Source organism: Hetaerina americana, unplaced genomic scaffold (genome assembly GCF_022747635.1).
Source record: "Hetaerina americana unplaced genomic scaffold, ioHetAmer1.1.p SCAF_1, whole genome shotgun sequence".
In the NCBI taxonomy this organism is placed as follows: Eukaryota; Metazoa; Arthropoda; class Insecta; order Odonata; family Calopterygidae; genus Hetaerina; species Hetaerina americana.
Window position 1 is genome coordinate 20,269,007 of NW_027286069.1, and position 15,789 is coordinate 20,284,795.

Here is a 15,789-nt window from a genome sequence, read left to right on the forward strand (position 1 = left end):
GGCGGCATACAACGACCATAGTGGTAGAGTCGTGCCAAGGAATCATTAAAACAATCGACAAAGTACTTGAGAAATCCAACATGGGAGTAAACATTTATAAGAATGAAATACTAATTTGCGGGGTGGCAAAGATAAAGTCGTTCTGGGTCAAGAAAAGAAAAATTAGAGCAAGTAGAACCTATCAACTGCTTAGGAAATATATGAAATAACATGTGATGGAAGAAGTTGATGGGATATCAAGTGAAGATTATATCACGCTAGGTGTTTATCAGGAAGAGCAAGCTTATGTTCTCAAAGTTCACATATTGGGATCCGCCTAGTAAATTCATTCACATGGAATATTGTATACCTAGGCTCATAGAAATGGATCAATGAAAAATCTGATCACAGAAGAATAAAAGGCTTCAAAACCTGGTTCTATAGGGGATAAATTATTTTAAAAAATGAAGAAATATGAGCACAAAAGAGCGGAGGGGGAAAGACAATACCAGGCATGAAATGGAAAATTATCCAATTTGATAGTGAACACCTCGAGACACAACAGGTTTTTTTGGTCGCATGGTAGAAGGGAAGAAGAAGGAGGAGGGAGACCAAAGAATAGACCAAGTATACTATAAACCAAAAAATAGACCAAGTAAAAAGGTATTTTGAAATTAATAGATAATAGGGTCTAAAAGGAGTTGGCGTTTGAGAGGGAAGGAAGCATGAGAGACTTGCAGTCAACCAATCTTGGGGTTGAAATATTGACGCTGATGATGAGTAGAACCGATGCTGATTTGGCATTAAAGGCCGTCTAAAATAATGAATATGTGGAAAAGATTAACAAAAAAACAAAGAGAGACATTTAAAGAGAAGAGTGGTCATCGATGGGTATGTGGCGTGTGGTAAGAGGAAAATCTCAAAGATGAAAAAAATTATAGCACTCAGGAGGAACCCTTTAAATTTCCCCAAAATTGGAATACTATACGTCCTTACATGATTTAAGGGTTGGAAAAGGCACGAACACGTTCTGATTCAAATTAAACTTAACGATTAAACTCAAGATTTCTCGTCTATTTCCTCTCAAAGGATCGGTAGCGTCCGATATTCGCGCGATTCCGCCCGTGGAGGATGGAAGGGGTTTTTTATGTCCCAACGTCACAGTGGGCCACAGGGGGAACCAAAACGATCATCACACCTCAAGTACCCCCCCCCCCACATTGTGTGTATAAAAATTAATCGAAATACGCTACTTGCACAATTCCTACGTTCTGTATAACTATAGCGTCTTCATATACACAGCTTGACTCATTTCCAACCGCAACATAGAGAAAGCACGAGGGACCAACACACCTTGACCTCGTACAAATATTTTACCGAAAACATCGAATCGAGGCAAAAGCGCGGTGGGAAAGGGCCAAAAGTTTATCACAAAAGCATCTCGCAACCAATTTTGAAGAATTTAACGAGGATGCGATCAGTTAATTCATCAGACAGGCAGGTGAGACCACGGCAAGGAGGCGTCAAAGATACTAAGTTGACAGGTACGATAAACTCCTAGTGATAACATAGGACAACAGGAAAATTACGGTGGTGGACAAAATATACTAATGGCATCGGAGGCATGGCAACAAAATACGTGCATATAGCTGTCCCAAAAATTAAGCACGGTAGGGCAGCTCAGTGGGTGTAGCTCTGGACCTACTGACCAGGGGGCTCAGGTTTGATTTTCGTATGACGCTCCTGGGGGACCTGAAAATCACTGATATATTTTACGTATTATCGTTCGTAATATCGACCTATTTTCTTAGGCATAACATATCCCTGGGAAACCACAGGCGCGCCTGTGGTTTCCCATGAAGGGGAGCACAGCTCCTTTCCCTCTGCCATCTAAATGGCATAGGAAATGAACTGGCCCCACTACCCTGATGGGTGAATTTCTCACACCGTTCCATTATTACTGAGTGAGCTATCAACTGGAAAAAGGGTTGATTACTTCGTTTGTTATCCCAAATTTTGAGCTCTTTGAAATTTTTGGTTTGGTGACACCATTTCTTGCTGTATGTGGATTCATGAAATAATCCAAAAGATTCAGGTGAGATGTAGTGGAAGTTTGTCATTATGAGAAAAAACAAATTTGGACTTTTCCTCAGGTTTATTGGTAATGTATAACTCGTTTAGATTCACAGAACCATCTTCAGGTAGAAGACTTGCACATGTACACAATAAACCCGTAGAAAAGTTCACAATTAGTTTTTTTTCATCATGAAATAATTGATTATTCCTATGGATTATTGCATATGATGGCCAAATACTCTAATCGTATGTGCTATTGATTTGATTGTAGTTCGTGAAATCAACTCTCAATATGACGGAATCCCTTTCTAAGGTACACCAAGCATATTTTCTTCTTCGATGCCGATAGAGGAAGAGGAAACTGCTCAAAGAGAATCAGGCAGACGTTGAGGATTATTGATAAAATATGAGATACGAGCATAGACGAGTGAAGGAGAGGGTGGTAAGCAATTAGTAGAGAAGTAATGATGGTAGGTGTATGGTATAGTTGGTGAGCAATCGGGGCGAAAAGGTTCTGAGCACATTTAATTGGAACTTGGAAAATTGAAGATACAATAGAAAATGCACGAGAATGCAATTAGGTTACGCTAACTCTGAGAAAAAGTTCGCGGAAGTTTACGGAAACAAGTCGAAATAAATTTTCAAGGGATACACATTTAATGATCTGATTATAAATGAAAAAAAAACACGACCCTAGTTAGCAGTCAAAAAGTGTCTCCCCACAGGAATTCAACTCATTCTCAGAATTTAAAATTTTTATCCAACGAGGAATTGGTAGGCGGCGGAACCGTGAACTTATTTATTTTCGACGTCCAGTGGCACACATTTCTTTTTAAAACCGGCGCTTCGACCACGAGGAAGCGGAACGACGTCATTCCGTGCACCTTCGTACACGAAATAAGGCCACTCCTGACAAATAAAACCGCGATCCAGTGAATAAAGAAATGAAAAATTTATATATATTTCACGCGGGTGGAAAACAATGAATTTAAAATGAGCTTAAACGTAGTGAAACTAAGGAGGGAAAGACGGAGGTGTGGTCGGAGTGATGAGGGGAGGATGGTGTGGGGTGGGGGATGGAGGGAGAGATTGGGACGAGGAAGGAGGAAGGGTGAGAGAGAGAGAGGGAAGGTGGGCGGAGGTACAGGAGGAGAAAGGGGAGAGCGGGAAGGGGCTTGGTGGGGCGGGGACGGAGCAGGTGGATAAACAGTTAACTTGCCTCGCGTGCTACTTGGCCAACCTCAGTCAGAGTGGGGCAATCGACTCTCTCGGTTCGTGCTGTTTGGTTTCTCGTCTGGAGTGGCGACCGCAGGCAACGGAGGCAGTTGGTTGGTTCGCAGAGGGAATCCACCGGGAGCTCACGAAGGTCCCCGTAACAGCCGGCATCTGCTCCGGGAGAATCCGGCCCTTTGAAAGAGGTCTCATCGTCTGCGTCGTAACCCCTTGCAGCCGGCGGCGAGTGCTGGGAGACAGGGATATTTATTCTTTCACTCGTTCGTGGAGAGGGCGATAGTGCGTTGACTTGGATCGGTGTCTTCGGTGAACCCTTGGGGTGGGGCTCGTTGAATACGGAACCGTGAGCCCGGATTGTGATTGAACGTGGAGCAACATGGAGATGTCGGCGAGGAGCATCTTCCTGATTTGGATCGTGATCGGTAATTATCCACGTCCCAGATCTCTTCTCATTTGTCCATCTAGAAGTAATATTCGAATAAGATGCCGGTAAACTGCCGATATTAAAGTGATTGAGGATAATAATGGCGTAGCGCAAAGGGATAAAGTTGAAAAACTTTGATTTCTACCGAGCCCTTTTGTGGGTGTTTCAGTTGATATCCGCGGCAAGGATAACATGTAATTTTTTTGTATATCATTCATGTAAAAACTAAAATATGCTGCAAGTTTTTAGAAGTTTAACAATAAATCAGTATTTTTTTTCTTGTTATTCGTGTGTAAAATTTCTCAAAAAATGAACGAATCGCTTTACATTTTATTTCCAATTATTAATTATTCCATTGGCTCTGATTCATTTTATTTCAGTGAATCAGTAATTCTTTGCAAACATTTTCTAAAAATTAAGGGAGATTTAAATTCTTCTTCAGATTTATTTCAATTACATCAGACCAACATTTAGAGGAATGTTGAATTTCGTGAATTTTTCTTCTCCTTTGATTTAAATCAACATATGTAATTTTAGTGAAAGTCAAAAGTATGAAAAATATTTCTCAAGTTTTAATAAGAGTTTAAGTTTCATTCAATTTTCTATAATGACCAGATTATATATGTTTAATAATAATGGTTTACCTAATTGTTTTCTCTGTTTATTGTGTCATTACTTGTAAGGCCAGATTAAATTGCATTGGTCTTTTAAAGTTTTGGTAAAAATGAAAACAGTCTCCACAATTAGTATCACATTCTGGTTACAACTAAAATAAATAATAACGATGGAACTGTAAAATGTATCCCTTTAAAGAAATGAGCAAATTTAAGAAATAAGAACTTATTTCTAAAGCTGTTTTGCAAGGTGTTTCTTGAATTATGGTAACTTTGTGTTCTGATTTAAAGGAAAATAGTTATATGGAGGGAATGAATTTAAAATTTTATATTCATTATATCAGTTAAAGGCACTGTGATTTCATCATAATTGTACTTAGTCTAATACATGGTATTTTTGATAATCATTCCTTGATTCAATTCATCTCACAATGCTTGATGTCACTATTTAAGATATTAAAGTTGTGCGCACGTTTTGCATAGGCTTATGGATACTTTCAGCCTAAAACATTTAAAATTCTTGTTCACTGTCTCTTTAAAAATATAATAATAAGGGTTTATAGGGTTAATCTCAGCTTTAAAAAAATATTTCAATTATTTTAATAACTACCCATGATTGATTTGGTTTTACTTCTTCAAATCTGTCTCTTTTAAGCTGAATATTTAATTTTTTTACCATAGTAATTGACCAACTTTTAATGAGGGGTGATATCTATCTATCTCTTCATGTCTATCTATCTCTGTATGCTTTTAACCAGATTAGCTAGTTACGTTGACTTTTGTGTTATGGATGTGGGAGACTTCTCTTTTTTTTGTTGAGGGCGATGCGAGCTCGTAAATTTTTTTGGGAATTAAAACCAGTGTAAATCAAGTAGATTTACATTCAATCGAATAAAAAAAATGGTGCGTTTGTAGTGGACGTCAAATGTTGTCAAATTCGCTGCTTGTTCTGAATTTAATTCCAGCTGGGTATTCTCCAAATGTGGTCGACTAATTACGTACGCCAGCAGACGTTCATATCGCAAAATCATTTCCTGGCGCCTTACTCTCAGGAGCTCCGATTTTTCCCTCCTCGGCGAAATTGATTCATTTGGATGGTTCAACCAATATGTATTAGATCCGTGTATTCTCTGAAAATTATCGACATTTAACACGAAAAAAATGATCTGATAGCAATACATGTAAAAAAAAGGTGGTCCGCAAATTAGGAACCTCGTTGAAGGCGTGGTTCGAAATTAAGTATAACCGGTTATATGACCATCACCCAAATTTGAATAACCAAATTCACAACACACTACGAAAACGTCCCAAAGAGGACGGAAACTAGAGTTGTTCTTCAAACGTATATTTCGATATTTTTGATTTGGTTTCATTCATCACTGTGATGGTTCTTTTCAATTAATTTGTTTCCGGATTTGCCTGCAATGCAGTAAGCGCGTTAATTAACTCGGGTTATATCTTTTCCAACTGTGAACAACACCACCAGAATACCATTCAAATGTACATTCAAATAATCTTTCCTCGTTTTAATAGTTTTTTTCCAGTATCTGGCGAATATTATTTCCATATTTCAAAATAAAAAATAAGAAAGCTACCTACTTTTTCTGTTTGTTGTTACGATTTATTTTCGAGGCATTAGCGTTATTCGGTCCCAACATGAGTAAAGTGTGAGAAGAACATCTTCAGATCCGCATAATATGAATGAAAGATCTGGTGCTTTCCCAGCCAATCCGCTGGGTGAATATCTTTCGAACCTTCCTCCGGATCAAGTTCTCCATCTCCAGTCGGCGTTTTGCTGACAGACTGTCTCATCCCCTTCAGAAACCCTGAAGATGATGAGCGAGTCAGTCATCGAAAAGTAGGCGGAGATAAAGAACTAGAACCGGTAGAAGACCCGAGAGGAATTCACCCTGCATTTACACAGCCATGTCTTAATCAAACATATAATGGGCAAATAGCCGTTTGAAAAATTGCATGAGGAATTTCATTTCGCATCGGCTAGACCTCGACTAGAATAAGCGTCGGCATAACGCACCCTGCAGTAGATGGACTTAATGCCATAAACTAAAAGGTTCAGGGAATAGGTTCCTATTTTTTTCTATCGCTTTGGACGAACTAAAAGAGTCACACTCTCATTCGAATTACTGAATCTAGGGAAAATGGAAACACGAAGGTTATATTCACGACTTAAAATACTAGATAAATGCAGATAATTTCATTTTGATGCTTACACAGAGGGAATATTGTAATTTTACAATATATTGATAGCCGACACTGCAAATAGGAGTAGGGGGACATTGAATCCCGAACAAAACGAGTGAAGGGATCATTTTTCCCCTCCACAATTCATGAAGGAAAAATTATCAAATATTTTGCACGAAAACTCGAAATAATTGAAAGTAAGATGATACGAAATGCTTAATAAGCACCAATTACCCAAAAGATGGGCGGCATAAAACTCCTCGCTAAACTCCACTGCGGCGGCTTTCAGAATAACACGAGTATGTCAAGTTTTGGCAAGAATTTGGTCTCTCTCTTATCTTCTTATGATTTCGGAAGTGATCGAGGTGGCCAAACGTCCATTAAATTTTTAACAGAGAGCACGTTTTGAATCTCAGTTCCATTTAGAAAGGACAAATGACCATATTAAATGAGTTTGTAATTTCCCACAGACAAAGTATGTGGGAAAATTACGAACACATTTAATATGGACATCAAGCAATTCCACCACGTTAAGCCTGAGAGTGTAAGGGATGCATGATATTGAATTAAAAATATATGATTGTTTATCAAACTTCCATAATTAAAAATATCGAATACAACAAGGGATAATAACCGTCTCAGAGAATCCTGCACGAAAAAGTCGACATATTAAAACCAATTTACTATTAATTTTTTGTACGCATTAAATCATTCTTTTGTGTCACATCCTGACGAAGTACACCGTAGGAAGGAAGATAAGGCTGAGTTTATTATGTTTAATGCACCGCAAGTATACTCGGAATTTTTTCCCCAGGCTCCAACTCCGAGGCAAAATACCTTTTCTAGTTAGTTCGAGTTAGTTACAGTCGTCGGAGATCGCAATGTCCCATTTTCTAAGCGTTCATGCGTCGTCCCTGGTTGAAGTTGATCCCTTTTCGACCCACGTACGATGAGGAGTCGTGCCGAACGGACTCATTCCTGCAAGTGGCCGGAGGCGTAAGCCTTTCGGCAACTAGAAAAGTCACTCGCCTACTAAGAGAGTTATTTTTCATTCATCGAGGGAGGGAGATCCAAGTTGAGAACCTAGGCTCGTATCCAACGCAAACCAATCACTCTGGTACGTACTACGGACGAATGTGAATCTAGAAAAATACACGAGTTCGAGTTTTAATTGATCCTCGAGATAATTGAGCCTCGACCTCCAAACGAGACATTTTTTAAAAGTTGCTTACTCATTTTTAAGTCGAAGAATCGAATTAATAACGTAAGGTAGATGCCTGCATTACAAAATTATGAGCCCAGATACGTCAATAAACTTCTCGTGTTCAGCGATTAGAAGTTTTTTTGTGACGCGTTCATTAAAAGATTTGTAATAATAGGCTGCCGATTTTGACTCAAAGCATGCGTGCGTAGTCCAGACGCTTAGAATCGCGCAACATTAGAAATGATAACATTAGAAATGCCATTGAGATTTCATCATCATGCCTGAGATTGTAAATTGTTCAAGATGTTCTTTTTTTTAAACAGCCAACATGTGCGAGTAGGTAAATCACCAATGACCATGGGAGGGCAACGATTTACAGGATTTGAGTATTCATAAAAAATAGGTATGAAATAATACTAATAAAATATGGTAAATTCAGAAAAAAATTTTATCCCGTCCCGATGGACAAAAGAGCTGAAAAGAATAGGGTATGCTCGGATCAGAAAAAAATGAAGTGCGAAATTGAGTCCATCTTCCATCATCAAGAAAACAAATCGTTCGCCTCTAAGTCCTCGACACATCTGCGATTATTTTCTTGGGTGCGGTGAAGTATTCCCGCATGCTCACCGACTCGCAATCGCTTCTACGCCATAGCTATCCATCATCCGACTGCCTTTACGTGCACCGAATCCGTCTTTCCGACCTTGCGGGTGAAAGGCCATACAACATCCAGTATCACCGCGGAATGAAGTGACCTTGACTCCATATTACACGAAAGATCCCCGTATTGGATCCCTCGAGGGGAATATTTTGAATACGCATCTCGACTTGAGATCTGAAATCGGAAATCCTGTATGCGGAATTGAGGTGGCACACAAAAAATACGAAAGTTATGTTTATAGGCGATCCCGGGGATGGAGAGAAGGTTTTTGAGGGCGTCCCTTCCTCTTCGGTTCGGCCTCTTGGGGGTGTTTGCGTTGAAAGGAAGAAGGGAAATGAGTGGGCACTTTCGGTTCATCGTCACTGAATCACGATCATCACCGAAAACAACTTGGGTTCGTGAAAGATTTTTCCGTTTTCATTCGACTCATTAAAAAAATTAAATCTCGTCTCCCTCCAGCTAATTTCGTCGATCCTTATTGTAATAATAATTTAAGGAGAGCCCTTTAAGAATACCAACGTAAAAATTTGAACGTTAATATGTGGTTTTATTAAAAAAGCTAAAAAGGGGTAACCCCTTTCCGCCACGACTAGAGAGCATGCGAGAATAACTATAATACTTTCAAAAAGATAAATGGGTATTCGAATTTAGTTCTCATTTCAAGAAAGGAATTTAAAGGAACATGACCCCATACGATGACGGTCGTTTATACCATGTGGATAAGCCCATTGTATAGAAAGAACAAGTCAGATAAATATGTTTGACAGGAAAGGGTGGAATTCAATTGACAGCATACACCAAAGTGAGTACAAAGCAAGCACGAACGATGGACAAATTCCTACCATAAGTCACAGTTTGGCTGAGGGTATCAAGGATTAGCAGCGAAATTTACTGTGGTATCTACCAGTCGGTACACTTAACCTTTCACAGAATGAGTGCCATGACAGGAGGATAAACATACGGTTTTTATAATAGATACCGGCACTTATCAGTAAAAAAATAGGTTTTTCTTTGAGGAATTCAAGTTCACAGATATAAACTTAATGCTTCATGAGAATTTTCATAGAAAATGATCCACCCTTTCAGGAAATTCTATGAAAAACTTCATACCTCCCTACAAAAGAACAATTAAAGACAAATTTCCTAGCGCCGTTTGGCATACGTGAATTTGTTGTGTGCATAGTATGATATATGTATGTAAATGATTCCAAAGTTTTCTCAACATCCGCACAAATATCCTACAATTATGTCTCATTTCCAGCGTTATTGGAAAATCGTGGATGGTAATATTAATTATTTTTCTCCAATGACTTTAGGTTAGGCCAATAGGGTCTCTTGAGATTGGCGAATGTTAGTTAGGTCTGCATTTTTTCTGTTCGGTAATACCCTATTAGCTTTATGTGCTCTTGGGCTTCTGGTGCATATAAAAAAGGTGTCAGAAAAGTAATATTTATATTCATATGCATCATCCCTCCGCTTGCTAAATGCCATCAATATGAATAAAACTGGTCACGAGCTGATACGAAACAATCCCAAGTTCGTTTACTTGGCTGAAAAATTATATGTTATTTAAAGTTCACGTGTAACTATTCGTCGCGGAACTTATTCCAGAATTGCCTTCTCTTGTACCTCAACCAAAAACCAAATGACGTCATTGTGACCATTAGAACAGACACCTATATCATATACTTGTCATAATTCGCACAATTTTAACTCAATGTAGAAGAGAAACTTTTATTAAGGAATCCCACTTCTGAAGTAAAATTTCCAATGCAGATTACTTCGTACACCATCATTAAATATTACGCTGTACGGTATTTTGCTTATTATTGGAAAAAATACGAGACCAGGAAAGAGAAATTAACTTCAGCATGTGAATATATGATTATACGCATTTTATGTGCTTCTGAAAATTCAGCTGATATATCTCTGAGAGTAACTCATGTTGAGAGCCGCAGAGTCACTCTCGGATAAGAGGAAATATTAAATCTTTATTGAATTTAAAATTTGGTCTCACATTTTTTGTGTCCGTCTTTTTCTGACATATGGAAAGGGATCGCAGAAAAAACTCACGGACGACTGCATTTGAAAAAAACCCTCGTAAATATTACGAGCGATTGAAATATGTCGTAACGCTAAAAAATAATTTAACCTAAATTCCGGTTATTTGGAAAAGAGAATCTGAAGGCAGAAAACACAATTAGAGGAGTGAAATTAGAGCGAGGGGAATCTTTCACCTACATGAGCAACATATAACTCGGGATGGAAGAAGTTTGACGGACATCAAGCAAAGAAAAGTTCAAGCTAAGAAGGCCTTCATGCAACTTCTATGTTCAAAGAGTCTGAGGTTGCAAACAGGGAATCAGTTCGTGTAAACGTTCGATTGGAGCATGAAGGCACTCTACGGATCAGAGACATGGCAAATTGGAAAAGTGGACCAGAGAAGAATAGAAGTCTTCTAAATATGGTCCAGGAGAGGTGAATGCGGAAGATTAAATGGACAGACGAAAGTAAGAAACGAGGAAGTATCTATAGAAGAGTAAGAAAAGAAAAGGACCAAACGGAGAACATTCTATGACAAAGAAGAACTAAATGGATTGAACATGCAGTGTATCACAATGGATTAGTTATAAACATATTACTAAAGGCAATTTACCGGATAACGTAGGCTTTGAATTGATACAAGCTACCGATTAATTCTCTTGTCTCTCCTAACGAAATGCCACCCAACATCCAACTCTACAACAGGCCCCTCTTCATCTTCCTATTCTTCCTTCCTTCTTCCATTCCGTCCAACGTCCCTATCCTATTTTTACCCCTTCCTCGTTTGTCTAACATTTTCACCTCTTTTTTAACGGCAAAAGTTTTCCCGATTTACGAAATAGTTAAAGTCTTTGGATCTTAATCTGTAACACGTTAACTGCATTTTTTTAATTCTTTAAAACAGAAATAAGTGTAGTTGGATTTTTAAGGTGTTCCGATGGATGAGGTCATGCGGTGGCTTGATCATTAAGTAGTCCTCAGAAAAATCAATATGTGATGACAAACGATACCAATGCTATTAGTATATATAGTTTTCTTCTACTAGTGGATCCCTCTCTATTTCTTAGCCTCTTTTATTATTTTAATTCAGTCGGAGAAGGATACAAAAACGGGGCCTTCGCGATATCCAGAGATCGAGTTACCCACAGGCCTTCTTGGTCGGCTCGTTTAGTTTAGAGGAAGGTACGGAAAAAGTCAAATGGCAAAAGTAATACAGAACTCGTCCTTAGATTTCGTTCTTCCTTCGCCGAAAGCCAAGTGATAGACTCTGCTTTCAATTTAATGCCTTTCTCCTATTGATTCCAATATAACTGCTGCAAGCATCCATCATTTTCTCGTCATGACCTCACGTGAGGAGGAGAAAATGAAGGCAGTTGATTCGTGATCATTAAATGACTACCTAAGCTCTCAACTAGGATTGAGTTGCCAGAACTAATGGCTTCCCAGTAGCTGTGGCCGAAATGCGCATGCAATGCCAGCGCGGCCTCTGCCCCGACCTCCTCTGCTCGGGTGGGCATCCAGGTTCCGCTTCTTCTGACGAGACAATCTCGTGTAGGTACGGTTACTCCATCTAGGCACGAGACAAAAACGAAGCGACCCCGCACCGTGAACTCGGGTCGGAATACTATAGCAAAAAAAAATAAGGCCAATTGCGACGGCCTACCCCCAACCACTGGTCGAAACTCATGGAGTGCAAACCTGCCATATTAGGCGAAATATGTGAAACTTGGACACCGTGTTGACAGAATGACAACAATCATCCACGCTCTGTCCTACAAGCCACCACTATAAGAGGGTGCAGCAGGGGGTGTTATTGAAATAGTTAATCCGTGCCTCATCGAGGGAATTGAAAGTGGTTCATTCGTAATGCGAGTGTCATATAGCAATTAGGCTTTGCAGTCACATTGTGACACTTAGCAAAGGACCTAGCGCGGGTTGAGCTATTATCTCCAGTTGAGGATGTAATAAAATTGAAAGTTTGCTAATATCGTTTGGTTATCGTAAAATTTTTGTTTTTAACCTTTAATAAATATTTTGATTGAACTAAAATCAGCTGGGTAGTAGGTAGAATAAGGGCACGTGACGGTGTGAGGTTTTTTTGGGCGTATTAAAAAGGAAGGGTGCACTGAAAGAGATCATTTGAGGGGGAATAGATTTTGAGGTGATGAAGGGAGTGGAAGAGAAAGGGCGTTTCGGAATACGCGACGGAGAGCGGAAAATATCATGAAAAAGGTCATTTGGAGAGAAAAAATGTCGCTACACTGTTCGATTATATTTCTTCATTTCCATTAGTTAACGATGATTGGGAGGTGGACTGTGTATAACTCTACACCTTGAAGAAAAGCCACGACAAATGTTTAAAAATATGAATAAATGAACACATTTTAAGTGTACTATTCTGCACTGAGTTTGCTGATATCGTTAGAAAAGTGATATAGGTACGCAGATTTTTTATATGCATGTAGCTGAGAAGAAAAAACTCAATGAAGCTTTATCTGTGATCGATGGAAGAAGATTTCGAGTAACCTCGACCTTTCTTTCAAGGACGCGCTTGTTTGATAAGCTTCCAAAAGCTTCCGTCAACTCACGTAGCGTAAAACCACTCCCAGAACCAAGGCAATAGGGATAAGTCACGACTACTACCTACTTCCCTTACGGGAATTCTTTAATGTTTTTTACAGCCTGTGACAATGCTTGAAATCCGTTCTTTTTTCTGCTCACGACAAAATTTTTTTAACGCATCAGACGACGAGTTCACAGCCATTTTTTGGGACACTAGTATCATAAAGAAGTAAAAGGTAAAGGGGTCTTGCATGAGTTCATGGATAATGAACCCAACACGACGGAAAATTTCCCGGTTATTTGATGCTAATAGGACTCGAAGCCCATTAAGATAATAAGTACCACAAGCGTAGATCAACGCGCGTGACAAAGAGAACCGTTATAGAATAACGATGAAATTTTTTTTCGTCGAGGAGGAGGGTTTGTTTGATTATTTAATGGAGAGGAGATGATAAGTGTTGGAGATGAGATACTTGATCCAAATGCTCTATTTGGAGAACCTCAGGTCCTTATATAGCGGAAGTATTTCATTTGCTGGGAATTGGGTCAATTTTAGGCATTGGCAGTCAATCAAGTGTCGGCGTTAACAATGCGTAGCGGTTAAAAAAAGTGATTCGACCGTTTCAACCCTCAGGCCTGACAGTCAATGACCCGGAGATGATTGACCAATTCTATTTCGATATTAGTTTCATAAAAAAAGGAATCATTAGATTTCGGAAATATATGCATCAAGGTGTCCGCACAAAATAAAAGAATTTGAGATGAAAGAACCATGATAACATATATGATGGGCATTTTGAACATGTTTGATCTATCTACAATACTAGAATATTAAATGCATTAAACATTTTTTCTCTTGGTCAATCGCTCTTTCACACTGTCCGAGATGTCACGATTGCGTTTTTGTTTCGAAATTCCAAAGTAATTAGCTGAAAATGCATTCCGTGCACATTCGAATTGCACTAATTGTGCTGAAATACGATTCAGCTAACTCCACGAATACTGCTGGTATGTGAAAAATCAAAACATCAAAGGACGTCAGTACAATGAATTAATTCGGCGACAGAAGAAAATATATCAATGATACAGAGAGTGCAATGGTACTCCCCACTCTCTCAATTGGTGGTCACCTTCCCTCTCTACTTCCTCCTCCTCTCAATTCCCATTTCTCCCAGGTTTTCTCATTATATGTATACACATACTGTAATTCTCTTGATTTGAATTGCAATGCGCATCATTAGAAATTCTTACTTTGCAGAAAAGCGACAGTATTTATTTTTTTAATAGGTTGGAACCTGTGAAGTGAATGAATATAAAATGTACAAGATGTACTAGTAATTTATCATCGGTATCAAGGGCTAAATATTATGCTAGGCATTTGCATACATCACTGGAAAATTTGATTCTCAATTCGCTTTGAAATCAAGGATAGATAAATCACTGCACCGTAGCCTCTAGAATTGAGTGCGAGCCAGTAATGTTTGACTAGGGCGTAGCTTGATATAAGAAACTTCAATGCCTTAATATCGCACTAACACTAAAAAACATTAGAATTTTCCCTTCATATAGTATTTTTAATAATTAATCCCGATGATATCAGGAGCAACTTTTGTACTGTCTCTAATTTTAAGGGAGAGGGGAACCGACGGTAATATTTTTCTTCCTCTTACCCACCTCCTCCGACCAATCTTCGAGTTTTGCACCAATTCCGTGGTTTCCGTCCCTCATATGCTTCGGGAACAAACTTCTAAGCGAAAAAATGGAAATTTTTCATCGGCTCATGGCTTACAAGTGCACTTAAAAAAATACTTATCCCTTTAATAGTGCAAAGAAAGTCATCGGGGTTCAAAACGTGATGATATTTCAAACGTAAAGGCTTTCACCCAACGCACTTGCCCGGGAAACGAATGGAGATTTGTGACAGGAGTGCCGCGTTTTCGCAACCAGAAAGGAGGAATGAGAGAAAGCCAACGGTTTTATAACGAAACCTTGGGAATCCCCTTCTCGCAATCAATATTATAAAAGTGAAATTATGAAAACAGGATAATTTTTTTTCGCTCACGGCCTTTAGAATTCTCGACCGAGTCCGAAGGCCATCTGCGGGCGTGACTGGAGAGAGACCATGACAACTCGCCGTCTTTCCATTCCCACGCCTCATTCATCGCGGAGGAGCAAGTCATTTGTTTAATTCATATTAATCTCAACGTTGGAAAAAAATGAGGAAAAACCAAAGCTTTCTTGGTCGCGAATCACGACTCACTTGCCCGAAAGAATTAATTCCAATCATGATGAATTTGAGAGACGTCCACTTGAACTTTAAATGGCAGATTCATGCTGTTTCAGACAGTGAAATCGCGTTTTAGAGCAAGTCGTATGACGGAAAGGCATAGTCTAACCAAATGACAAGAGTTTATGGGCGAATGATCCCCAAATCTGTTCACTGGTACACTGGCTGATACCCTGTTACTACGCAGAGCAAAAACGACCCCCACCCTACGGCAATGGACATTCGAAAAATGGTAATACTCAGGAATAGAAATTTTCAGATGAACACTACGGGAGAGATTATTTCTAATGTACTCTTAGATACCTAGTTGCAAGATAATTTGCTTAACCTTAGATCTCAGCCTTTAATGATGAGGTTCGTACCGTACCAAATCTCAGACTAAAGCGGTTTAATAACGTATGGTGGTTGATCAAGATTAATGTAAGTTCTAAGCAAAATTCACGAATAATATTTACTTCGTGACTAACATTTCAATTCAAGCCTCACCTGGGAATGATGCTAATT

General features: G+C 39.0%; 1 protein-coding gene across 1 annotated transcript in view; it reads left to right on the top strand.

Moving 5' to 3' along the window:
* Positions 1 to 3,341: 3,341 nt before the first annotated feature.
* Positions 3,342 to 15,789, top strand: part of mtg (mind the gap) — an 82,956-nt gene continuing 70,508 nt past the window's right edge. Inside the window, exon 1 of the mRNA XM_071595807.1 lies at positions 3,342 to 3,710. Coding sequence (XP_071451908.1) covers positions 3,665 to 3,710 — 46 coding nt within the window. The 5' untranslated portion in view covers positions 3,342 to 3,664. The remainder of the gene's footprint in view (positions 3,711 to 15,789) is intronic.